A 26,026-nucleotide genomic window follows, 5' to 3' on the forward strand; every position below is an offset into this window, starting at 1 on the left:
GAAGCTAGGATGATACAAATGTAGACAGGATGTCGATAAACTAATATTACAGCCAAAAAATAAGAAGACCTGCAATCATTTACAAATACGACTGCCAATTTGCAGATATGCAACCAAGGGTTCCAAAATTAACTATCGTGCCAAAACAACAGGGGGGAAAATTGTATACAGAAAGAATCGAGCTCGGAAGCTACTATATAGATAGCGAAAGAACCTACACAGAGTGATGCAAACCTGTAAAAATGTTTGGTCACATGAGCGTGCAGCAGACCTCTAGTGATTGGATATCAAGAGGGCACTTCTAGGGGTTAATGTTGCACTCTCGCAAGTACTTATGATCATAATCTACATATTTCACCCAGTAGTTGCGGTACTTGGGTATGCCTATCTCAAGCCATGGCTTCAAATTGCCATTGTAGTGTATAACTGCAGCTCGTTCAATCTCTCTTTGGTTGACACTGGGGTTATAGCCAAGGCCTAGAACATGCCAAGATCGGTCAAGGGAGTAAGTCCTTTTCCAGAAAGTAATGAGACCAGGTGGCAGAGTCCCCAACTTCCACAACAATCTGTCATGATTCTGTGCACAAACAAATTTTGCTTCAGAACTGAAAACAAGATAAATCAACTAAATAATATTCTCTACAACAAAATTGATGGTGTAATTGCAAGTATGCATGAATAAATATAAGGACGAATATCGCAAATGGGTGCTACTGATATCCCAATCTGAACTAAACGCTCATCTAGTTGTATTTCTAATTGTCCATCAATCCGGACTTCCATTAATATTTAGATCCACTATAATCAAGGAAAGACATCTTGAAGAATGTCACTTACCAGCTTCTGCCATCTATGATAGAGTTCGGTGAGGTTTTGCCGCTTCCATTCCTGCAAATCAAATATATTCATCCCATATGCCCATCCACAAGCATGAGGATCAAAAGTCTTTGAAATAAGAGAATGTGAGAAGTTGAGATATCGATCAAAACGGTGAAAGCTTTCTCCACAAGTCTCTACAGCACCATTAACATTACCCTTCAAATCAAGAGACCAAAGGCCTGTAAGGTCCTTTTGGACAACTATATCATCATCTAAGAACAGCACTTTGTTGAGCTTTGGGAAGACCTCAGGCAGGTAAAAGCGTAGATGGTTCAGGATAGATAAGTACTTTGGGTTTCGGTACTTCAAATTGTTATCGGAGTTACCCCGGTGTGTCCTAAAGTAATAATCTATCATAGAAGGAGAACCCAGCTGCTTGAGAACAGGACTATAACTTGAATTTAACCATGTAAATTCTTCAATATTCTGAACCTGAACAGTAGCTTTGCCTGGCCAATGCACTAGAAACCACATTCTCATTGCTGCATAATTGAGTCTATCAGTAACGATGTGAAAAACATGTTTTGAAGGGTCCTGCAAATAATAAAAATGAAAAAAGTTTGAGGATGTCAAAAAGCAAGGACTTTGGCAACAAAGGGAACAGAAGTAAGTCTTTGAAAAGGAATTTTGTCTACCTTTGCATGGGTAACAGTGGAGTTCACAACAACTGCTGCAGCCAGAACATTATCTGAGAATAATGCATAATGATATAGCCGAGGGTCTTCTAATTTCTCTTGATTAGGAAATTGTTGCTCAGAAGAATGCAAGCTATAATACTCAGTAGTCAAGCGTAATGGAAGACAATGTAGACCTTTAGGAAGTGTTTTTGCTGTTAATTGTGTCAAGAACATGGTCTGCTTCTTATGCACTCGAAGCTGCTCTTCAGTTGAGTGAAGCATAGCCCGAAGCTTCTTAACAGCAGTAGCACAGTCATCCTGCATCTGCTTGCCTTTCGCTAATGATTGGTCCATTGCCTTCAATTTCTCATAGACACTGCTTTAATGAATTTCAAGCAACGCAAAATTGAGAGTTAAACTACAACTGAAATTTAAAGAAATTGCAAGATTACTTACCAAATGATATGAAAAGGACATAAGATAGCATTCAGAGAAAAGGGGGGAAAAACAAATAGTGGTTTCGTTAGCCAGCGAGGCTGACATGTTTAAATAGAAACATACTTCTTTGGCAGATCAGAATCTTTAGTTGCATCCCCAACAACACGTTGAACTTCCTTTATCCGTAACCGAAGTTCTCTTGTCAGATGGGGATTGTTCTTTATGATTGGAAGAGATAGGTAAACCCTTGCCCTGATAAGTTGATCTCTAAGTTGGCGCACCCGAGCATCTGGCATAGGCGTTTGTTTTGTCTGTTTATCAGTTTTAGACTTGGGGGGCTCTTTCTCATTGACCTTTTCAGAAGTTATAGCAGATTGCTGCTCCAGCTAGCAAAAAACAAATGAAAACAACCAATAGATTAAAAATTCTTTTCATCTAAACAAAGATTTCCGTGGAAGTCATTCTGATTTTCAGGAAATTTTACAAGCCATTGTTGTAAATAAATAAAATTGTCAAAAAGCAAGTGACAACAGGGCAAAGATGGACTTGAAAGCCAAGCATAATTACCAAGTGCTGAATGAGAATTCCAGGCACCTAAAGAAGCGGCACTAGAGTAATTTCATTTGATTTATTGCACAGATGAAGGTCACTTTAAATTATAATAGAATTGGGATTCATATATTACCATGTGCATAAACAACTATCTCAAGTAGTCTTTCATCCAATAATGGAGTTTAATCAGGATTAAAGTTTTAAGTATAAATATGTGACCAGTAGGCATGTAAAACATATTCCTGCCATTTTCCTCCTACAAGGTATCTAGCTAGACTCTTTATCATTGGAGTGAAATTACTAGAGCTGGGAATCCTTTCAGAGTTTTCCCTTTATTGCAGGTAACCATCGTGTTCATATTTGAGAGCTCAAAACTATCATTAAGATTCTTCAGTTAATCTGAACGAGTCACTGCTTCACCAATTATCAGTTGGATTAGCAAGTCTTAGTTCAGTAGTTCAATCCAAATTTGAACATGGCAATTTAAGTCAAATTAAAGAATTTGTTCTTTCTAATGTAATGTTCCAACTGCAGCTCCTATTACAAGGAACTGTGACCCAATTATAAAATATTCTACATGAAACTATTCAAATTATAGAGAATCACATCTGATAGTTAACAGGAACTACTACCCTTTATAGACGACTATGACTATTTCCAACAGCAGAGATAATTGGTTGGTAGAGTAGAATATAGTAGAAATAAAATACTGAATATCCCAAACAGACATCAACATCGATGAGTCGTCACAAAACTCATTAGTCTTCTAGCATTGTTAGCTCAAGCATGAAAAGCACTCTCAAATACATTTCAAACTTAAAAAGGAGCTGTCAACGACTTTTTGAGCAACCGAACCATACCGACAATGAAATTAAATGAGAAGAAAATTGCAGAGATTGATAATGTACCGCATTTTGAGCGGCAGTGTCCGATACTCCGTTGGACGCCCTTTCTTTGCGATCCTCTTCCTTAGCAACTTCGGCATCTGTCCGGCTCTCCTTTTGATTAGAGGTGTCAATGACCTGTCTGATGGTACTATTATTTTGGGATTGTAGTCCTTCGCTGGTAGCAGATAATACTCTAGCAGATTTATGCTCTCTTTTCTCTGGTAAATGCAAAACTTATATAATAAACCACTAAAAATTGGTTAATTTATACATAGAAAAGCCCCAAACAACTTTGGAATTCGTACCTTGAGCTGATGAATCTGTAATTGGAATTCTGGAGAAGGGTTCTGCAGGTGAATTGGTGGAGTTATCCGTATATACAATTCCAATGGGTTCTTTAAGCAAGGTAGAGGATTCCTGAACACCCCCCCCCAAAAAAAAAAAAAAAAAAAAAAAAGATGGTGAGATCTGCAATTTTTAGCAACACCGAAAAGCAAAAGAAGAGGAGGAAGAAGATTACCTGGGGTAACACATGGAGATGATGAGTGGGATCTCCGGGAAGTGTCTGAGTCTGAGCAGAAAGGACAATTGCTATAAATTGAGAGATTCAGAAGAAAAACTACATACTGGCTAAGCAAAAAGCAGAGAAATGCAAAAGCACTTACAAAAGACGCAAAATCTTCGAGAAATTGGGTTCTAGCTGCAGAGATTGAAGGTAAGAAGAAGGATAAGAAAGATAAAAGCGCATGGAGAATTTAAAAAAAAAAAAAAAGAGAGTAAAGGAAGAAAGAAGTTACAAGAGGAAGCCTTGAAGGTGGCGAATCTATCAGTGTAGAGAAGAATCGGAGCAATTACGGTGACAAATAGCATTGCCACCACCAAATTCCTGAGCATCATGAGGTTGTTGACGTTGGATTTGGATATACTGGAATTTAAATGCCAAATACAGCGACGATTTCCATTCAAGAAACACTAAGTCTGGGCAGCCAATGCAGTCAGTCAAGGAGAAGAAGAGGCAGATGATGATAAAGAAGAAGCAGAGCAGCAGAAAAGGGGAAGAGAGTATGAGGCGTGCAGTGAGTGACAGATAAAAGTATAGTTTTTCCCCTTTGTTTTTTTTTTGTGTGAAGTTTTTCCCAATATTTAATCATTCTTTTAATTTTCATCAGTTATTAGTTATTACAAATTCGTAGTTACCAGTTTTACAAGCAGCTCTACCTTTGATTTTTTAATGTTATATTTTATTAAGAGCAAAAAAGAAAGGGTTTTAACGTTGGTAAGAGAGATCAAATATTATAAATATTTTAAATTATATAAATTAAATATATATAATATTAAAATCAAAGAAATTAAATTATATCAATTTTTTAAATTAATTTTAATCATATTTAAATTAACTTATACATAATATAGCATCTTATTTTTATCATATAAATAATTTAAATTAAATTTTATTTAAAATCTTAAAACTCTAATTATTTAAAATTTTCAATTAAAATTTTTATTTAAATATAAGAGAATTATTATATTTTAATTATATAATTTAAAAATTTTATAATTTTAAAATTTTAATTAAAATAATAAAAATAATGACATATAATATATCGTATAAATTAATTAAAATTAATTTAAAAAATTATTATAATTATAATAAATTTAAAAATTAAAATTTTTTAGTCTAAAATTAAAAATTTAGACTATAAATATAAAAAATGACAAAATTATTAGCAAATAAACTATACCTAAATTACTCTCACATTATTATCTACATCTCTTTTTATTATGTCTATATGTAGTTCAGCCTATGTGTTTGGGTAACGCAATCTATGAACAAAATAAAAACAAGGCAATCAAAATGAAATCACATAACATAAATTGTGAATTTTCTAATTAAAATCAATTTAGTAAATACAAAACAATCTTAAAAATCCAAAGCAAATAGATAATCAAAATAAATTATGAACATATTACATAATAACTAAATTGACAGAATAATACTTGAGGACGAAGCAATGACCAACATCATGGGATAAGAAACGAGAAGCCACGACCAGTGTTTATGACTGAGGGATTATATTATATGGCGGCATCGATGCTCAAGGGTGTCGCATATTGATGTCTGAAGAAGAATAATAATAAGACGATGATGGAGAAAAAGCATGCTACAACATTGGGTGAAATCGGCTAAGTAATACTTGCACTGGTTATCATCGTCATCATATGGATCACAATGATGAGAAGTGCATGCTCATGGCACATTTGCGATGAGAGGAATGAAGCCTTAAGGACAAAGGAGTTAATCTGGTCTTTGACAAGATTGATGGCAATTGTGGGTAGTGCATTGTTTATGGTGGCATCGGAAGATACGGAAATAATTTGCTTGTGTGAGAAAAATAAGAGTGAGGAGATTGAAATTGAAATAATTATGGAATTCTCATTTTTCACATAAGCTAAGGTTTATTGTAGAATTTCTCATCATAATCATGGGTTTAGATTGAAGGAAAGAGAACATGATATGTGAGGATGGATAGATTATTAATTTTGATGGGAATAAACTTGAGGAATTAAAAAATTTATTTTCTAAATTAATCAAAGATTGCATTCATGATTATGGTCAAAAATTTTTATATAATATTCTTTCTATTTTTTAATTATTATTATTTTTGTATATTATAATAATATATAAATTAACTATTATAATTTTATTTTATTTTATTTTATTTTTAAAAAATTTCATATAATTAAAAAATTAATAAAAAAATATTTTATTTAATATATATAAAAAACTAAAATAAATAAAAATTATGAAATAAAAAAAATGATAAATAAACTCTAAAGATAAACAATAGTTTATATATATCCGTAACATTATAGATCTCGCTCTTTAGTATTGGTTTACGAGGAGGATTAGAGTCGAAGGCCAATGGTCGGTTTAAATCTGATTTTTGAATTTAAATTAATGATTCTCATGAGTCAAAACCGATTTTTTTTTTTTTAAGGTTATTTTAATTTAAATTTTATTATAATCAAATTTAAATTATTTAATTTATTAAAATAAAATCCATCGATTTTAAGTTTTGATTCAATTTAATATTAACTTATTTAATTTTAAACAATTTAATTATACCTCTAATTTGATTCCAGATTTCAATTAATCCGCAGGTAGATCTAATTAAAAAACTCAAAATTTTAAATTAAATAGAGTTTGGGAAACCAAAGGCCAAGTGTCGGCACAACTCAACGGTCACTGCCAAGACCTGTCCTCTTCACCCATTATTGATTTTCATTCTCAACCAAACAAAGGACGCTTGGTTTGGTTTCCTTTCCTCATGAGTGCTGAGTGATTAAAATTTTCAAATAGTTATTTTTATTGGATTGTAATATTTATTTTACCATTTTCATATAAAATTATTGTTGTATAATACAATTTTCTCTATTGTCGGTGGACGGCACTAACAATCCATATTATCCATGAGACCAACAAAATCACGAGTCCCTATTTAATTGGAAAAAATATGGTTCAACCAATTTCTTTTTCTTTCAAGAAATTGCTAAGGTTGGATATTACAAATTTCCAGATCAACCTAAGATCATTTTCATTCAAATAACTCTATTTTAGATTTTTTTTTTTTCAATATTGCCACTCAACTTCCTTCTTTTTTTCTCCATTTTAATTTCAATAATATAAAATTTTTATTTTATGTAATTATATATTTATAAATTACAAAAAATAAAAATCATTTTACTCTCTTTACATCTCTTCTAATTTCACCTTAATAAATATTACATATCTACATTAATGACATCATATAATTCTCACTTCACATTTTTTTAAATTATGAATATTTACATAATTGATATAATGTAAATAATTTTTTTTTATTTCAGCATTAATAGAAACCATTATTAATAAAAATAAAATTTGATATTAATTTATTAAATTTAATTATTAGGTGTTTAAATATAGATATTAAATTTTATTCTGCTTTTAAATAATTGACAGTTTAACTTTAATACTAAAAAATTTTAAAAAATTAACATCGAGATTTATTGAAAATATTACAATAATAAAATTAATAAATTATATATTCTCTCGTTTTTAGGTATCACAATATTGTCTTTAGTGTAAATACAATCTTATTAGTACAAATATTTTAAATCTATTAATGTTCTTGGATAGAAATTGCACAAAAAACACAAAGCAATGAATTCAATAGAGAAATAGGGACAAAGGAACATTCATATATTAACAGCATAATACTCTTCCCTAGGCGGGATATATTAGCAGCATAATACCCTTCCCCAGACGAATTTCCAAATACTTGAAGACATTATATTTAAAATGAAAGAATGAGATCCAGTAAAAATACACTCAGAAAGAAAGAGAAAAGTATTGCGTATTCATGGTCCCAGCCTAGCTCTAAACTCCCTTTGAAGTCTCATTTGACTCCGACTATAACAAAGTTGTCCACTTAATATTTAATGGAATTCTTGTGATCAGTGAATGATTAGACCATTCCAGCCACAAAAACTCAAGAATCCATTATTAATTTTTAAAATTTTGAAAAAAGTCCTAAAAAAAATTTAAAGAATGAGCAAAACTCCAGTCTCGACACATCGTCTCAAAGACGCTCATAAACAAAATTGAATTTGAGGTCAATATTCGAGGAGTGACCCGGTAAAACCTAAAAATAGAATGGACAAACCTGAAAAAGAGAAAAGAAAGACCATAGTCAATCTGTTTTAGATAAAAAAAATAAGTCTCCTCTCCGATTGAGCATCCACTAGGTCAAAGAAAGGAGGCAAGAAAAACAGGCAATCCGTTCTTTGAGATTCAGAATCTGAATATAACGGGTCTCCATGGAAAAGAATGATAGATGGAAAGTCTCCCGGAGAAAGGTAGGAGTTACTCTAGAAATAATTTTTTTGCCCCGAGGGAATGGAAAATGAGCCATTGAAAAAGAAGCGCATAACTGAGATTGGAAAAATTTGGAAGAAAAGAAAAAAGTAAGAGGAACTCTAAGAAATGACAAACAGAGACAGCAAGAACAATAAGAGTATCAAAAGTAAGAAAATGAAGATGAATGTTTGATTTTATATACGAAACATTTATGAGCCTTCAATAAATAATGTTTCGGTAATTCAAACAGCAATGGCCTTCGAGATGCTTTTGGAATGTGCACGTATATCACAGGTACTTATAATAACGCCTTGTAAATCAAGAAAAATCAATAAATGCACATTTAATAATGAAAGCACCGATTTTATATCACCCCAACCATTATAAATAACTTTTGAGAAAGCAAAAAGACATCTGATAACATACTAATGATGAGCCCCTTGAGATCGTAACACGTATATAAGAAAGTAAAAGGATCAAAACCAATAGGTTCGATCCAACCACCTTATAGAAAGACTATTCGTCATAGTGTGCAGGTCAAACCTCCAGCATCTCTGACCTCATCAATGCTCAAAGCAAGCAGACCGATCTCTTTAAGACATGCAGCTCCCTCTTAGGATCATAATTACACGTGTTAATAGACTGACAGGCAAGACACGAGTGATGAACAGAACATGGCAGAAGCGGCTCAACATTTATTAGTCGACTGCCCACTATAAATGAGTAGCCTCATACTTCTGCCACAACACTCCATCGTCGCGTCCGATAGGATCTATCAAAATGCACCAGAAGAGACAAATTTTATGAAACCCAGATCTTAAAAACTCTCAACTCTCTTCCGTCAAACCAGTTTGATCTCCTATCATTCTTAATTACCCAATTAGATTCATTAACTTCTCCGTGAATCAAACCATCTTCTTGTTAGTTATCTCTTTATCCCATCGAATCTCTAACATATTAGAAATCATAGAAAATTTAAATAGATGTGTAAATATTCCTTGTTTTTCTTGAAGACACAACAAAGAAAAGTAATTGGAAAAATATTTCATCCTTGGAACTTTGCAAATAACGCGTAGAAAACTGGGTTTTGCTCTTGCTAGTCACCTTTGTCTTCTCCATCTCCATTCCATTTAACTCTTTTACCAATTACCTATGTTTATTCCTTTGATCCAACAATAAGACTCATTAGAATCCATTACTGCACCTTCGACACCTGCTCTTTGTTTATTGCTAGCTCTACCATTCACGCAGGTATTGGAATCGCCTAATCCGCGTCTGCTATGAAGACCATCTTCTCTTTTAATTCGATCATTTTTCATCTCTTGTCTGTGAAGTGTTGTGCTTTTTGATTGTTTATTAATATGCAGCATTATGAAATTAGGCATAGTTTTCGTTGACAGCAATGGGGAAAGTGGGAATTATTTTGAGGGGGGCATAATAAGAGTAACAAAGTTAGTTTTTTACCCTCACTTATGATTAAAATAATTCGGCAGCATTTTAATTGATTCTAAGAATTATAAAAATTAACTAATTAATTTTAATAAAAATCAGAGATCTTATAGTAATTTTTGCAATCTTCAACCAGCCCTAGTGTAAGTGTGGTGTAGAGAGAAAGCAAACAAGTCCTCCAAATACCAGTCTTCTGATTTGGAGACGATACCTTCTTTATGCCAGGGGAAATCGAATACTCCCAATGCCGAGTGGTTATCTTTTTCTGAGGATTCGTAGTCATAGTAGCTCAGTTCTATGTTGATATTACTTGTGTCAATGTTAAGATGTTGCTTTGTTTGTTATCTCCGGCAACGAGTCCTTGGCCTCTTGTCCCTCTCTTCCCCACTTCTTGTTCTCCGATTCCATTTCTAGCTTATTTCTAGTGAGATAGCTCCAAAATCAAAACCCAAAGGGGAGATGATCGAAGGAATTTCCTCCTCGGTAAATATGCCGGAGAAATGGGCGTTGAAGAATGATGTTTAAGCTTTGCTCACACGCTACATATACACATAATTACCCTGTGTTTACCTTGGGTTTTGCTTCGATTCTCTCTCTTCCAGTAACGGCAAAATGGGCGTTGGTTCCCGTTCCTCATCTACCGTTGCTTTCACTCCCTTGATCCTCTCTTTCACGCTTTTTCTAGTGTTAATTAAGTGGCCACACCCACACCAGGCCCATGGCAGTTTTCGCGTATGGCGCCAACGCTACGCATTTCTCTTCTGTTTGCTTGCTTGGTGCTGGCTCCACACGTTTTCCCCAACTATAAACATCATCGGCTTTATCGATTCACTGCACACAATAAAACAATAGACCCTGGCAGATTTCGGTTTGGTAATTGGAAACTTTCATTTCAAAGCAGAAGACTCACAACCACTGGCAGCTTTCAATAAATTGCTACCACCAAATTTTTTGCAATTTGCATGCTTAGCTTTGAAGGGGGAAAAGGACTAGGGCACAGCCATCTGGGTATGCCAAAAATGAAATATGCTCTCTTATGACCAACAAACATGTTGAAATGAATAAACATACAAATATGTAACTAATTCATGCCAAATCATAATAGCAATCCCTTGAAAAGCCCCCTACATTCCTATACAAACAAAGAGTCTATCTTACATATTTGCAAAAAGAGACAAAGGCAAGAATCATTTACAGCTGCTTAGCACAGAGTTTATGACATGCATAAGAAGACGTATACTGGCAGATTCTGAAGCAGATGTAGTCGGTAGATTTCTCTGATGGCTCAGTATCTGAGAGACCTGATCAAATATTGGTCTCACGTGCACTGCAATCATTGGATCTGCAGGGTTTATAGCAACAGCCACGTCTGTCATCCATGCCAGCTTTCTTGAAGTTTCCTTACTGATATCGCAGGCCAATTGCTGTAAAAGGGCCAGCAGAACTCCTTGGCTCAAGGGTAGTGGTGCAATGGACAAAATCCCTTGCATATCAACCTGGTGCAAGAAGAAAGCAAATATAAACTGTGAATTGATTAACTTTGAATGATGGGTTGTTGTCAACTTGTCATTGTCCAGTTTAAGTTACCACAATTGCAGAGGAAAAACAATTTGGGTTGACATCCAATCACAAACAATTTCTTATTAGACAAATCCCATGACTCAAGTCCTCTACTGAAAGCTGGCCCAGTCTTACAACAGATTTTTCAATGAGAACTAGCCAAAAATGTTTTGATAGACAAAGAAAGCATCCAGAAACTTGTAACTGAATACAAGTTGATCTGAGAGACTCGGTAAATTTTGAAAGATGCATAATCATGTCTTACTCTGCTATTGGCACTGCTTGGTTGATCTCAGTTCTCATGTTGCATTCACCTATTTATAGAGTGATCTTGTCCAACTGATAAAACAGCCAGGATAGCTGTGGTTGTGAACAGCATAGGTGTTATAGTAACAAAATATCCAAAAGGATATATCTACTATAAAAACACATATATTTGACCAAAACTAGATAGGTGTGGCTTAGTTTGCTAATATCTCTCAAATTGTCACTGATGTGAAGAATTATATATGTGTATGTGCGGCTATTAGTTCACAATCAAAGTTTATCAATCCCTTGGGAGAGGCACTTCCATAAGGCCTGACATATGGGAATTCAAATCCTCACTTAAGAAGACTTCAGTTTAGAAACATAACTATTTCCTGTAGTGCATTTGTGGACAAGTTATGGCAAATCATACCTGAGAACATAGCCAGGAAACTATAGTGACATCACTTCTATGCAGCGCTGTTGTGAATGCTTCCTCAAATTTGCGCTCAGCTATCAATCTGGATAATTCTTTTCTTGGATCCAGAGGAGCCTCAGCCTGTTCATATAACCAGTCTAAAAGTCAGAGGGGCAACAAAAATTCCTTCACAAATTAAGAGTGCAGTAGATTACTGCTTTCTGCAAGTAGAGATATTTATTACTTCCTTAGAACTCATTAATATACAAAAGGCATACCATCTCATGTAAACCAGCCAGTGGTCCATTACTCAAAGAGGGATTTCCTACTTTGGAGTTCGCACCTGCAGCTGCAAAAGCTAAGAGATTGCGTTGGCACTCAGCTAATTCTCCACTCAGGGTCTGAGCCATTGATGATGCTGAATTGATAGCATCCTGCAGTTATCAAAGCATCACAAGCTACATTCAATTTCAATAACCAAATGGCTGTAAACACAAGACAAGAAAACAAGCACAAACCTGCTGATCATGAAAGGTAAACTATAAACATCTTCTACCGACTCCACAAGATATAGTTTTTTGTGAAAAAAGCCATTGGATGTATTTTTTTAATATCATTCTTGGATTGGTAATACTATGAGGCCAGTTCAATTGGACATTTTAACAAATTATATTCATGCAGCCTGGTGCAGCAACAAGTTTATAGAGACAATTCGTAAGTTGAGTGGAACCGATCAATAATGGCAGAGCAGTGTGGATTAAGAGCTCCTTCAATTCCTAACTCATCCATCTCATATCACATCCTTGCTTTCAAGTTGTAAAGCTAAGAACTAACTTGTAAAATCAATTTTTAAAACCCACCAGGTTGAGTTTTTCTGGAGTTTCGCAATTTATAAATTACCAACAGTATTCTAGAGATTAATAAAAATGAAAGATACATTTGTCTAAAACTGTGCCACTTTCTTGTGGCGTATGTAAATAAAAAGAAGTCTTGTGGATGCAGAACCAGTACTGTCATGGGGTGAAAAACGAATTCTCAAAGAGCAAAGGAACACATTCTCAATTATTACCGCAAAAATAACCTACCAAATATGCTAGGCCTACATATATATATATATATATATATATACTTATAATGCTACTAAGATTAGAATTATAAACACTATTTCTAATGCTAATTAGAAATTACAAATCACAAAATCCTAAATAAAATAAAACTCTACTTTCTATATATTTTTTGCTAAAATAGGTTCCCTAGTTTTTCCTACATCACACAAGTTACAAGGTCAAACAGAAAAAATATAACGCAACATGAATGACTAAATCCACCCAAACACACACCTACAATGCAATGCATGGTTTTCCAAATGGAAGTGACATTATAAGTACAAAATTATGCTTATCACATAAAAGAAAGACAAAGAAAAGAGCACAGTATATATCAACACAAAGTAAGAGAAAAAATGCACGGTTTTTCAAATCTAAAATGACATCAAGAGTTGAAGTATGCCTATTCAGAGAAAAGGGACAGAATTAGCTTTATCACAAGAATGAAAAGAAGCACATGTTCATGTCAATAGATAACAGGAATAAACATGAGGGTATTAAATTTAAACTGCTCCATGCAACATGTATCATACTTATATTTACCCTAAGAGATATAGCCAAGTGAGAATTTGTGGAGTCAAACTGTTGTTGAGTGGCATTTAGATGATCAATGAACCCTTTCTGAAATGTCGAATCAACTTGATCAAACATAGATTTGCATGACATCTCAAATGCAGGAATAATTGCAGCTTCCAAACTAGATCTTAGTGCATCCTGCAAGTACAAATTACATCAGTTCTCAATACCATCAAAGAAGTATTCTAGACTTTGCCTCTTGAAGAAGACTAATAAGAAGGAAAGAAAGAAATTCCATAGATGCACATGAAGAAGCACTTCACCATTCATTCCAGCCAGGTGGAAACCAAAACATCACTCAGGATATTCAAGTTGTAAAAGATTGATAACAAATTAATGAAAACCGATGCAAAAAAGGGTCCATAAGATCTTAGAAAAATCAAGAGTTAATGGCAAAAAAAAGCATGTACTTTTGATTTTGTTGCAATTACACCCTGTACTTTTTTTTTGTCAATTAAAACCTGACCTTTTAAAGTTGCTCCAATTGTACCCTACCATTACTTATACCGAATTGTCACGTCAGCAAATTTCAAGGTAAAATTGATGATAATTTAAAAGTTTAGGGTAAATTGCAACAAAATTAAAAATATAGGGTTTTTTAGCAATTATTTATTTTATTAATATTTCTTTTAGGAGATGGAGGAATGGAAACTGAATTTATATTTTCAGATGAATTACATATTCTTTTATCCACTCAAAAGAGTCAAACTAGATAATCAAATACTTAATTTATATATTATTAATTTTTTTGAAATCCACTTTAAATATTAGTATAATTTAGAAAAAAGTGGTGAATTAGTATTATACTTGAGTTAAAAAAATAATTTAAAGTATTCTAAAAAATTATTTTATTATTTTTAATATTTTCAAACTGAATCATGTTAAATATTATTTTAAATTATTTTTTAATACTTCATATCTAATATATTTAATAAGGTTATTTTCTTAACGATAGTTTTAAAAGTAATATTAAATAGTAAGTATATTAGACAGATTCAAAAACAAAATATTTTTTAATACTTCATAACTAATGTATTTAATAAGGTGATTTTCTTAACGATAGTTTTAAAAATAATGCTAAATAGTAAGCATATTAGACAGATTCAAGAAAAATCAGTTAATAATGATTTTAGTTAAAATAAGATCAAGACAAATTATTATTATAAAATTATTGATAAAAATAAAAAAAATTAAATAATAATATAATTAGTAATTTTTAATATATTTAATAGTGAAAAAGAGTAAATTAATAATTTTGCAAGTCTCCAACTATATAAGTAACAGTAGAGTGCATTTGGTTAGACATTAAAAGGACAGAATTTAATTAGCAAAAAATAGAAGTATAAGGTGGAATTGTAACAAAAATAAAGTATAGGATTTTTTTTGTGATTAATTTTAAACTTTGCTGACGTGGCATGGTGACATGGCATTGACGTGATAATTCCGTTAGTTTTTTAACAGCACAAATAACGGTAAGGTATAATTAGAACAATTTTAAAAGGTTAGATTTTAATTGGCAAAAAGAAAAAGTACAGGGTGTAATTGCAACAAAATAAAAAAATACAGGCTTTTTTTTGCCATTAACTCAAAAATCAAAAGGTCTGAACTCTTAGGTAACCTAAACTCATTTTTCAACTAATAATATAAACGTTCATAACAAATAAAGAAAATGTTTAAAATAAATGCTTTATAATTACTTAGAACAACCTGAAGAGCTTGCTTGCCAGAAGTTTGAAATTGTGATTGGATTTGCCTGGCTACTATGCCTTCAAGTTTTGAGCTAACTGATTTCTCTAGTTGATTCACAGCTTTTTCTCCCACCCCTTTCTGCAAAATACACAAACAAGCTTTGTTTACGGGGAAAACAAGATTATGAACACTAAAAACAATTAATTTACATTTTAATGGATCAAGGCAATTGGATGGTTATGTTGTAACTGGATCAAGTCTACCATATGGAGCAGACCACTATCGGTCAGGAAGATAACACAAACATAGGTAGAGTCAACTTTTGGTTCTGGCTAATGAATATAGATAAACAATAGAATAATACTCAGAGTCAAGAAGACACATAAAAGGAGGAGTCCTTTCACAAGGTTGTAAGTAACAAAATTGTGCCTTTTGATTCAATAGCATAATCATACAAGACCAGAAATGTTGATAACTGAAAAGCTTTAAAATTTAACCTGGAATGACTCTGTAATTGCTGATGATATGCTTTTCTCCAGTATGGGAGTAATTACACGAGCTACAGCAGGTCCAACTGCAGCTACCTCCTTCTTTAAAGTTTTCTCTAAAGTGCTAGGTAAATCCTTGTTCACAAAATTCGTAATCAAATTAGACAACTGCTGCATCCGATCTCGCTCTAACTTCTCATGCTTTGTGTATTCTTCTTGGAAACGAGCCCATAGAGCATCAGTATTAGCCTTAACAACTTTCTCAATACTTCGGCCCAAGGATGTCTCCAGTCTTTTACCTTCTTTGGAAACTGGGACAGAAATCATCATAGTCATCTGCTTCTGCATTTCTTTCTGCGTGCTTAGTAACTATGAAATATGAAACAAAACCATCAGCCATCATCTTTGGGATAAGACATTCATGTCTACAGAAGAATAACTTAAGCTTAATTTTTATATTCAATAGAGATGAGGAGCATGCTTCAATCATGACGTTTTCCGGCTAAATTAAAGAGGATTAAGGTCAATTTTGGGAATGATCATTGGGTTGGTAGAATAGAATCCAATTCTCATGTCTATTATGTAATTGCCGCACTCATATTTAAGAATTTAACCTCAAATCCTAGAATTACCATATTCAGTAAATGGAGATGCATAATATCTCCAATGGTACTTCAGAACAAACCCACCGATACAGCCATCAATATTTATTACCAGCATGATTCACCATCACTACCACCTCCGATCAGAGATCATCTATTTCCCTATTTTCTTGATACCATAAACAGCCCATTGCCATAAACCCCACAATCATGTCTCCCACTCAAATCGAGAGAGGGCGAGAGAGAAAGAGAATGATAGACAATTTCAGGCTAAATCTCTAACATACATGGATAAACAATGATCTTCTCAAGAGCAGGACATATCGAGTTGGATAATATCCCATATCAAACAAGTCAGATCATGGCAGCAAATTAATGCTGGATACTAACTGCCTAGAACTCATCAAAATGTATCCACAAAATTGCAAAAGACATGCACAAAAATCCATTTGACAACTTCAATCACCTGATCAAGCATATCCTGCATGGCAGATAATTGGGATAAAGCAGCATCACTAGATTGGGCACCAGAACTGCAACCTGGTTCATTGAACGAATCTGTTGAGTTGAAAGGACTTGCGGAAGGAGAACATGGACCAGGTAATTGAGAGTTTTTCCCCTTCTGTTTTTTTCCTTTTGTTGTTGGGGCTGGGGATTGTAGGACTACCGCAGGAGTTTCTGATTGACCAACCTTTGCAGGTATATCTTTTCTTATTTCTTGTTCTTCATCTTCACCTCTGTTAGGAGGTCTATCTGGTACTTCTATGACACTGCTTCCACCAGGCTGCCGAATTCCTCCAGCGCTGTAAGCTTCCACACAACATTCTCTAGCCATCTGAATACTAAGATCTGAGGCCTGAGAGTAGAATGATTTTTCCTTTTTCTCTGGTACAGTGGCAGGGGATTCTCTTGGAAAGTCAGAGTCAAAACTTTGATTAGTTCTTGTGTCTCCAACAACTTTAACATCTTCCTCCACAGTTATCATATCATTATTGAGGACCACATCCTGGACCTTTGTCTCTCCCACACTCAGTCCCTGACTAATTTGAGAATTCTCAGAGGACGAGGCAGCTCTGGATAGTATTTCTGATGGAGTTATAAGGTGGGTTGGGTGTTTAAACATTACAGGAGGTTCAGGAACCTCGGAGATATCAGTTTGTGTAATGTTTTTCTCACCCTTCTTCAAATTATCACCAGAAGGAGTATCAGCCATGTTTTCCTTTGTAGAATCCATTCTGTGCTCAACCAAATAATCAAGGCCAGGCTGGTCCACATGATCAATAAGTTGCATACTAGGCTCTGTGCCATTTGATGGACCTTGGAAACCGGACATTTTTCGAGATAACTGTGGACTCAATGGATGTGGAGAAGACACACTGTTGATAGTTCCAACACTATTATGCGATGGCAAAGCACTAGCCTTGGCTTCTACAACTGAAGTAGCATTATCTGGTAAGTTGTTAAGCTCAGCAGAAATCAGGCTTTCAGGATGGCTTGCTGAGGGAGTGCTTTCAGAACTGCTTGAAATAATAGGTTGGATGGGAGACCCTTTACCTATAGGAATTTCAACTGGTTTAGTTCCATGAGATGATTCCACGATAGTGAAACCATCAGAACCAGCAGCATCAAAAACACGAGAAACATTGGATGCTGTTTTCTCCAACTCCATGTTCTCCAAAGGCGGTGGTAGGCACTGTGACAAATCCAATGCATACTGCTGAATAGCCTGTGTTTGGACACAGTAAACCTGAACAATATGTTCTCCATTAGGTAAACTATCACTAGTACCGGTTAGACTCAAAATAGGCATTGTCACTGTAAACTCAGCTATGTAATCCATACGGGTCGCAGCTGGATAAGGTCCATATTCTATGTGTATTGCATAAATAGCATTCTTCTTGGCATTTGCCAACAGAAATAAGCCAGCACGAGGCAGTGCTACAACTTGATTAAAGAATGCATCCTCAACACTAGATTCAGCAGAACTCTTTAAGGTCAAAGTCTGACTACACTGCCATGATTCAGCATCACTAGGCAACAGCCAGCCCTCCTCAATTGCAGAGGCCCAAATCTTCACTTCCTGATTTAGTTGGCCCTGTAAATAGAATTTAAATAAAGTTTAATCTGAAGCACATGAAGAAATCTATATAATGAAAGGATGATTCATGTGATAATGCAAACAGTACACTACTATTGCCATCAGGCCATGTAACTAGACCATAGGCATGATTAGAGGTTAAAAAAATATCATTCCAGTTGCATAACAAACTCTTCTATGGACCTTAAACAAGTTGAGCATGATTATGCACTGTCTTTCACAGAAAGGGAAAGAATAGGGCCTACCCCAGTGATAAGTACAATATGATCAGGTCGGTGAGGAGCAGTCAGAAATGCCACAGAATTTACAGGGTTACCATCATGTGCCCTCAATATTGCAAGTGGCACTGCTTTACGATCTTCCCAAACCTTGACCTGCAGCAAATATTAACTGTTCATCTAGTAACAAGCACAAAAAAAGGGAATAAAAAACTTAACTGGTCAAATATTGACCTTTACCAAGGCTGGTGAACATAATGTAATGAAATATGTCAGGTAGCAACTATGTACAAGTTGTAGACAAAATTCCTCACAGTACTATCCCTGCCACTTATTTTTTTGGGAGGGTTTTGTGCGTGTGTGTTGGGGGGGGGGGGGGGGGGAGTCTACAAAACAAAACAAGATGATAAAGACAAAAACAAACCGTGCCATCTACTGAAGCTGAAGCCAAACGGGTCGTCATCCATTGACACATTGACAACTCAGTAACTTCACCCTCATGTTTACCAACAAGCTGGACCCCATCAATCAGCTTATCAATGGAACAATTGAGAGGTTTCTCTGCTGAAAAACCTTCACCTTTTCCGACTTTAATGGTATCAATTTTTAGGATTCGATTTCCAATTGCAACCATCAAAATTTCCTGTAGTGTATTTATTCCATATTAAGATTATGTAAAAACAACAATCATAGTCTCAAACCAAGCAGAAGTGGAGGAAAAGAAAAAATATAACAGGATGATGAAACGGCATTAGAATAGCTTATTGACAACATGAATGACACAATCCACTATTACTTGTTTGTGAGGATGCCAACAAACTCGTGGATGGACTGATTCTCCCTCTGTTATTATCTGAAGAGCAAGAACAATCCTTTCAAATATTTGAGACTTCTCTTCCTCATCTGGCCCTTCATTGATCTTCCGTATGAAAACCCGCCCATCAATGCATGTGCTGCAGGAGTGGAAGTTAGCATATTCCGCCTTTTTTGTGTGTGCTTAACAAATGCAAAAAATTACCTTGCAAGAAGGTGAACATCCTCAGCAAAGAACACCATATCTGTTACTTTCTACATAAAAGGGAAAAAGAAAAACAAAAAAGTACATGTGAATGATTTAGAGGAAAAAAGAGAGAAAAACCTGAAAATTTAAATTTTGCATGCTGCATCTGCAAATAATAATATTAGTAGACAAGGATACCTAAGCACGTTTTAAAAGGATTGTTACAGGAATACAAGGCAATAATTTAGCATGGCCAGTTGAGGTCACCACTTAAGAGACGAGAAATTTAGTCAACCAAAACAGAGAAAAAATGAGGCTTATTCTACCAGTCCATCCAACAGCTCTGGTACTACCCATATGTTGAACTGTATAATACTAAATCAAACATCTGCCATATTTGGTAGGAACTTAATCATTCTAGAGTTACAAGTACCTGATTAGCCAGAATTTCATGCAAAAGAGAATTCAAAAAAGCAGCAAAGGACAGTGAAAAAAAATAGATGGTAAAGCTCTATAGACTAAGGGGCCAATTGGATTTGGGATTGTGAGGGTAAAAAGTGGTTTTTGGAAAAACACCATTTTAGATTTTGTTGAAGAAAGTTGCTAGTTGTTTTAGAGTTCTTATGACCAACACAAATCAAATTTAACTTTCAAGCAATTTTTAATGCCTTTTAAGTAACATATTTAAGGAGCTAAATTTCTCAACTCCAATAGCAATGCCATTATGCCAAATAGACAAGAAGTTTCTAGCATATTCGGTCAGAAGAATATTAAAAGAATTACAGAACCAGTAGATACATTAATGCTGCAATCCAGAACCAGTAGCTATTAATGCCCCTAAAAATGATATTACCACTCCCATGACATGGAATAAGGGGGAAAAAGATCAATTTTTCTCCTGATAGATAGAATTGAGGAAGGAAGCATTAGAATATAAGTGTGGCCAAACTAGAAATTCCATCATAGGTGATGGGAAATAACTCTCCTTTCAAAGCACAATAAGCAATTCTGAAACAGAAAGCAATCAGAAGACGGTGGAAAATAATATGATTACATAGATTAGCGGTGCCCATATAACACGTGGCTAATGTGAATGGAGGTGACAACCTTGCAAAGTTCATTAAAGCTTAGACCAATCGGGAATTACATGCCAAGGAGACATCTATACATGATTTGAAATGATTTAGATGAGATAACAGATCCAATAGCGTCCTTATATTAGAATCATGAATTATAATTTGAAATCATTGACAAGGCGCTATGTAGTTATACAGAGGTTAAAACTTTTACAGCTATACAAATAAACCAATCCAATTGTTGTAGCTCCATGAGATGAGTTGATAATAAATACCCTTTAAGAGTCTTTTTCTAGCTTTTCAAAATTTGATATGTCACACGGGAATGGAATTAATAATATCTCTATGCATGAAAAAACTTCAAGTGGGTTAGATAAAGAAAAAAAAAAGATACTAATAGCAAAGGGAAAAAAATCTAACCTGGTTATGGCCACGAAGCAAGGATCTCAAGGCAGTGTTGATATTGAGGATACGAATAGCTCCAGGCTTAAGTCCATAGCAAATATAATTTCTATTGACAGCAATCTGACGGCCAAGTATAAGACCAGGATCAGAGACGTACTTGGTGATGGGAGTAACTTCGAGTTGAGGCTGCACCTCGCCTTGCAACCTGACATCAATATCATACACAACATGGTTGCCAATCAAATGGCGGCCTTTTGGGAGTTTACTGCTGAGCATCCTCACGGGCGTTGGGTTGGGCTGCTGCAGTTGATGAGTTGAGGATACCAAACTAACAGGCGGAGCAGAAGGGATGGGAGTATTGAAGTTGGATACAGCCGATGAAGATGGGGAAGAGAAGGGCATGGTCAGATTGTTGGAGGGAGGAGGTTGTTGCTGCTGCTGCTGGTTTTGATTGAGGATATCCACCAATACGCCACTGGGAGTTGGGTTATTAGGCGAGAATGGAGGGGGAGAAGGAGCAGTTGAAGGTGCAGCAACGGGGGTAGCAGCAGCAGTAGGAAAAGAAGATATGAGTTGAGGTCTATTCTGCTGTTGCATATTAGTTAGGAAATGATTGTGATGCTGTTGCAGTTGTGGAAGAGGAGAAGGTGGATAAGGAGAGAGGTAGTGGGGGTGGTAAGGGTGGTACGGCCCAGAGGGAGGAGGATAAGAAGAAGATGGAGTTAAATAGGGAGGAGAAGAAGAAGGAAGAGAGGAAGGGAGAGGGAAGGAAGGAGAAGTTGTGAGATTGCCAATAGCTGGGTTGGAGTTGCTGGGACTCAAAGGGGGCTGAGTCTGCTGCTGCTGCTGTTGTTGTGGTGGGGTTGATGGTTGCATAATATTCATATTTATAGGGCTTGAAGATGGCTTGAACAGCTTATTCACATCAAACACACCACCCCCTTGATTTGGAGGATTACCAGATGAAGCCATTAATTAATGACAGCAACAACAAGTGATCTAGATTAATCAGATTGACTATAAGAGAGAGGGAGGGAGAGGGGATTTTGAAGCTTACGCATAAGAATTCATGGATCCGCTGACTTTGATTCGATTCAGATCAGAAATGGAGATTTGTTCGCCCTTGAAATGAATCCCCAACTGTATCTGTCTCTGCGGAAGACGATTATACGAGTGAAAGAATTGAACCAGAGAGTTGAAAGAGAAAAAATAATAAATTATTTGAACAGAAGAAATATATATGTAGGTAGAAAATGGGTTCCTGAGCTGAGATGGACAAACTGACGGCGACGGACAACACAGAGACGAAGCTAACGGAGAGTAGAAAGTGGAAGAAAGAAAACTTCTATAAACGACTTTATTAATTATTTAATATATCTAATACATTACTGTTTGTAATCTCGTCGTCGTCTTCTGTTTATGTCACCTCCAGCGGCAGACATGAATCGCTATTCCCAGCTGTATCTATCTGCTACACGTACCCCAAGTTTGCATCTTTAAGATTCGTGGGTTATGGCATAATCAGCATTCAACGTCGATTCATTCTCTTTGTAGCAGCAAAGGAACTCGATCCAAAGGTATAGGAGTCTGGAGGAAGCATTTGAATAGCAGAAGAAAGGACAGCCTCATTATTGATTTCCTACTCGACCAAACCAAATTGGCATCGATCCTCCTTCCATTACTGGTTAGCGACAATTACTGATTCGTTAACCTGTAACTGGAACAAGCTCTACTTTCCCTGGAACACGATCAGATACTACCCACTCATCCTCCTCCATATTTATTTCTGTGCAACTTGCTCTCTCATTCCAATGATACAATGGTTTAGGTGGCCATGAGAGTGAAATATTATTAAACATTGAATGGTTTTATGGACTGTGACTTTTAATTAAGATGGACCAAAGGGGTGATTAAGCTTGGGGATTTGATCCAAAATTTTCAGTTATAACCCCGCCAGCTGAAACTACTCGACGACTTTGCTCTACAAATATCAAACATTAATACAAAACGAGTACAAAAGATTCAAATAGACTTTCTGCATTTCACAAATTCAGAGTTTTCTTCACTGCAAAGGAGTAGAGAATAATACAATCCAGCAAAACAAAAGGAAAGGAAGTTAAAGCATTTGATGAATTTACAACCAATAGACGTGACATCGAGGTGGATTATACATTATCACATGCCCTGCATCCGCATATGAAAAATAAATTACAATACTCAGACCAAATGACAGAAGAAAAGTGAAAAGGCCGCAAATCAGAATAGCAAGATGAATTTGATTTTCAACCGCAGCAGCCTCCAGCTTGAGAAGAAGAGCCATCTCTGCCTCCAGAGGGCCCTGGAACTCCACCATATCCAACTTTTATTCCGTAAGACTGCAAAGAACCAGAACAGCGTATCAGCAATGTTACCACCAACTTTCATCTAGCATATGAGCATGAAAAGTGGTAGATCTAGAAATTTTTCCCCAAGGTTCAATATGAAAAAAATTGATAAAATATAACAGAAAGAAAAAAAAATTTTAAATAGGTATAATATAACCTTAAAATTAAACAAACCTTTAGACACAAAATATGCTTTTTTGTATCAACTAATTTTAAACCTTATCAAAAAGAGGGTTCAATAATTAAATTTACAAAGGGTCAAAATAGGCAAATAAATACATATTCACACACAATATATACATAAGAATAATTTTAAACAAAATGAGGGGTCAATTGACCCTCCTCTCCACGCTTACTGGAGTACATCCGCCATGCATGCCTCTTTATATACCTATTGGCCAAGCTTCATTCTTGTGAATACAAAAATTTCCATGATAAAATTACAAACAGATTGACCTCATAAAATTTTGCATAAAGATTGATAAGCAGGCCTTGTTAATTTGAAAACCCTCTATGTAATTATCATGGCACTAATCAATGCGTCACTTGTACCATTTCACAAGAACATTAACAAAGGGCAAAATCACAAGATGAAAACAATTGAGCGCAAAAAATTGAATAGTAGCAACGTGAAAATCAATAAGCACAGTTATCAATTTGAACACCTCTAGTACCTACTATTCATGGTAGTAGCCAGAGTTATTCTGATTCTTTTTCATCAGAAGAAGAAAATTATAAAGCGCAATATCCAATACAACAAAAACCATTACTACAACCATCATCATCTTTCTCTCCCTTAAGGAAAAGATCTAGATTTTGAACCCGTGTCCAACTTGGGTTATCCAAAGTAATAACAATTGAGAACCATAATGGGTAGTCCACCTTCAATTTCCAAAATTCACATAGTCAATTTATGTAAAGAAGTCAGACAAATGGACCAAGATGCTTTCCTAAAAGATCAATATACTGAAAATACTTAGATCATATGTCAGAATGACCATGCAAAAGAAAGAAAAATGACCTCATTTGATACGTCAAAAACTCCATCCTGAATCTTCTTATATATTGTTGCAGCTGTTTTAATAAATGCCTGCATGGAGGAATCATGTTATAATAAAATCTAATTTTAAGAGATGATTAAAAAAAGTAGCAAAAATTATGTTCCAAAACATTTCTCCAACATATAAAATATGTTCCTTCACCTCCTCAACATTCTGGGCAGTTTTTGCTGAGGCCTCCATGAAGATTAAACCATGCTCCTTGGCAAATTGTTCCCCTTCTTCTGTGCTCACAGCCCTTCTATGAGCAAGATCACACTTATTACCAATGAGCATAATTGTCATGTTTGCATTTGCGTGCTGCCTGGCATCCTCCAGCCAGCTAGCCAAGTGATTAAAAGTTTCCCTCCTGTAAAATAAAGCAAGTAGACATCAATACTAAGTATACCACAATATGGATGGCTGGTAGGCTTCACCCGTAATTATACTAGGAAACTGCCCGACACTGTATCTTGCCATTAGAATTTAGAACTAGGTCCTACAATTGGATTTCCTCAAAGAATTAAAAAAAAAAAAAAAGAAAGAAAGTCCTACGATTGGATTTCCTCAGAAAAAAAAAAAGGTTCTACGATTGGATACCTTGGGTAGCATAAAGGAAGCATACAAAGAAGCAATGCAAGCTCCAGATTTTAGTTAGTTTATTTGAATGCCACAGGCATCAGTGCATCACCAAGTATAATTTGCACATAATAGAAAAGTCCTAAACTATCTACAAACCTGCATGAACGGGGAATAATTTATAGCATAGACCCAGTACATAGATATAGCAGGTGATGATTATAATCATAGACAATCAAATAAATACTCCAAGAACCTGGTAATGTCATAGACAAGCAAAGCACCAGCAGCCCCTCTATAATAGGACCTCGTAATAGATCTGAAGGACTCTTGACCAGCCTATCATATAATGAAGAAAATAAACAAATTTGACTAATTGAATGAAAATTGAGAAGAGGTGAATAAGTATAGAAAGAAACCGTGTCCCAGATTTGGAGCTTGATCGGTTTATTGTCTATAGTGATCATTCGAGCCCCAAATTCCACACCTATTGTTAGGTCATGGACCGGCTGGAACCTCTTGTCAGTGAACTGAAGCAGAAGACAGGATTTCCCAACTCCTGAAATTTCAATCAAATTGATCAACCACCCAATATAATCCAGAAGCAAGAAAAAACAAATTAAAAATAGAGAGAGAGAGATTTACCAGTATCTCCGATGATGATGTACTTAAAAAGGTATGCGTATGACATGTTTTATGAGATGTGTGATTGGGAACAGGGAAAAATTTGCAGAGTAGATGTATAAAGAATTGAAGATGAAAAAGGAGAAGAAACAGAAGGTTTTTTCATGTTATTGGCGTTTGATCCAGCGAAGCACATAC

The 26,026-nt window shown here is 35.1% G+C and overlaps 3 protein-coding genes across 8 annotated transcripts; all 3 read right to left on the reverse strand.

Annotated features, from left to right (window-relative positions):
* Positions 1-10: 10 nt before the first annotated feature.
* LOC110621009 (probable galacturonosyltransferase 4) lies at positions 11-4,464 on the reverse strand. Of its 2 annotated transcripts, none has more exons than XM_043958935.1 (9): positions 4,171-4,464; positions 4,039-4,073; positions 3,894-3,944; positions 3,679-3,790; positions 3,395-3,591; positions 2,058-2,320; positions 1,515-1,875; positions 838-1,413; positions 11-577 (listed from the first exon to the last, which is right to left on the reverse strand). In XM_043958935.1, exons 1-9 carry the CDS (start codon positions 4,268-4,270, stop codon positions 302-304), a joined length of 1,971 nt encoding a protein of 656 aa, XP_043814870.1. In that variant the 5' UTR covers positions 4,271-4,464; the 3' UTR covers positions 11-301. The 2 variants fall into 2 exon arrangements, with proteins under 2 accessions (XP_043814870.1, XP_043814871.1); XM_043958936.1 differs by having other exon boundaries at positions 1,515-1,872; positions 4,171-4,462.
* A 6,269-nt stretch (positions 4,465-10,733) lies between these two features.
* LOC110620876 (enhancer of mRNA-decapping protein 4) lies at positions 10,734-23,021 on the reverse strand. 5 transcript variants are annotated; one of them, XM_021764818.2, is made up of 14 exons: positions 22,594-23,021; positions 22,262-22,356; positions 21,220-22,145; positions 19,742-19,791; positions 19,520-19,676; positions 19,148-19,366; positions 18,751-18,879; positions 16,874-18,502; positions 15,815-16,174; positions 15,336-15,455; positions 13,596-13,766; positions 12,225-12,380; positions 11,962-12,087; positions 10,734-11,218 (listed from the first exon to the last, which is right to left on the reverse strand). In XM_021764818.2, exons 2-14 carry the CDS (start codon positions 22,263-22,265, stop codon positions 10,910-10,912), a joined length of 4,356 nt encoding a protein of 1,451 aa, XP_021620510.1. In that variant the 5' UTR covers positions 22,266-22,356; positions 22,594-23,021; the 3' UTR covers positions 10,734-10,909. The 5 variants fall into 5 exon arrangements, with proteins under 5 accessions (XP_021620510.1, XP_043814869.1, XP_021620508.1 ...); XM_043958934.1 differs by having other exon boundaries at positions 22,589-23,021; XM_021764816.2 differs by having other exon boundaries at positions 21,220-22,356.
* A 195-nt stretch (positions 23,022-23,216) lies between these two features.
* Positions 23,217-26,019, reverse strand: LOC110620877 (ras-related protein RABB1c). The gene is made up of 6 exons (XM_021764819.2): positions 25,850-26,019; positions 25,624-25,763; positions 25,461-25,543; positions 24,791-24,995; positions 24,610-24,678; positions 23,217-23,579 (listed from the first exon to the last, which is right to left on the reverse strand). The coding sequence occupies exons 1-6, from the start codon at positions 25,893-25,895 to the stop codon at positions 23,487-23,489; spliced, it is 636 nt and encodes a 211-aa protein (XP_021620511.1). The 5' UTR covers positions 25,896-26,019; the 3' UTR covers positions 23,217-23,486.
* Positions 26,020-26,026: the final 7 nt, after the last annotated feature.

Source organism: Manihot esculenta, chromosome 8, assembly GCF_001659605.2.
Source record: "Manihot esculenta cultivar AM560-2 chromosome 8, M.esculenta_v8, whole genome shotgun sequence".
Lineage (NCBI taxonomy): Eukaryota > Viridiplantae > Streptophyta > Magnoliopsida > Malpighiales > Euphorbiaceae > Manihot > Manihot esculenta.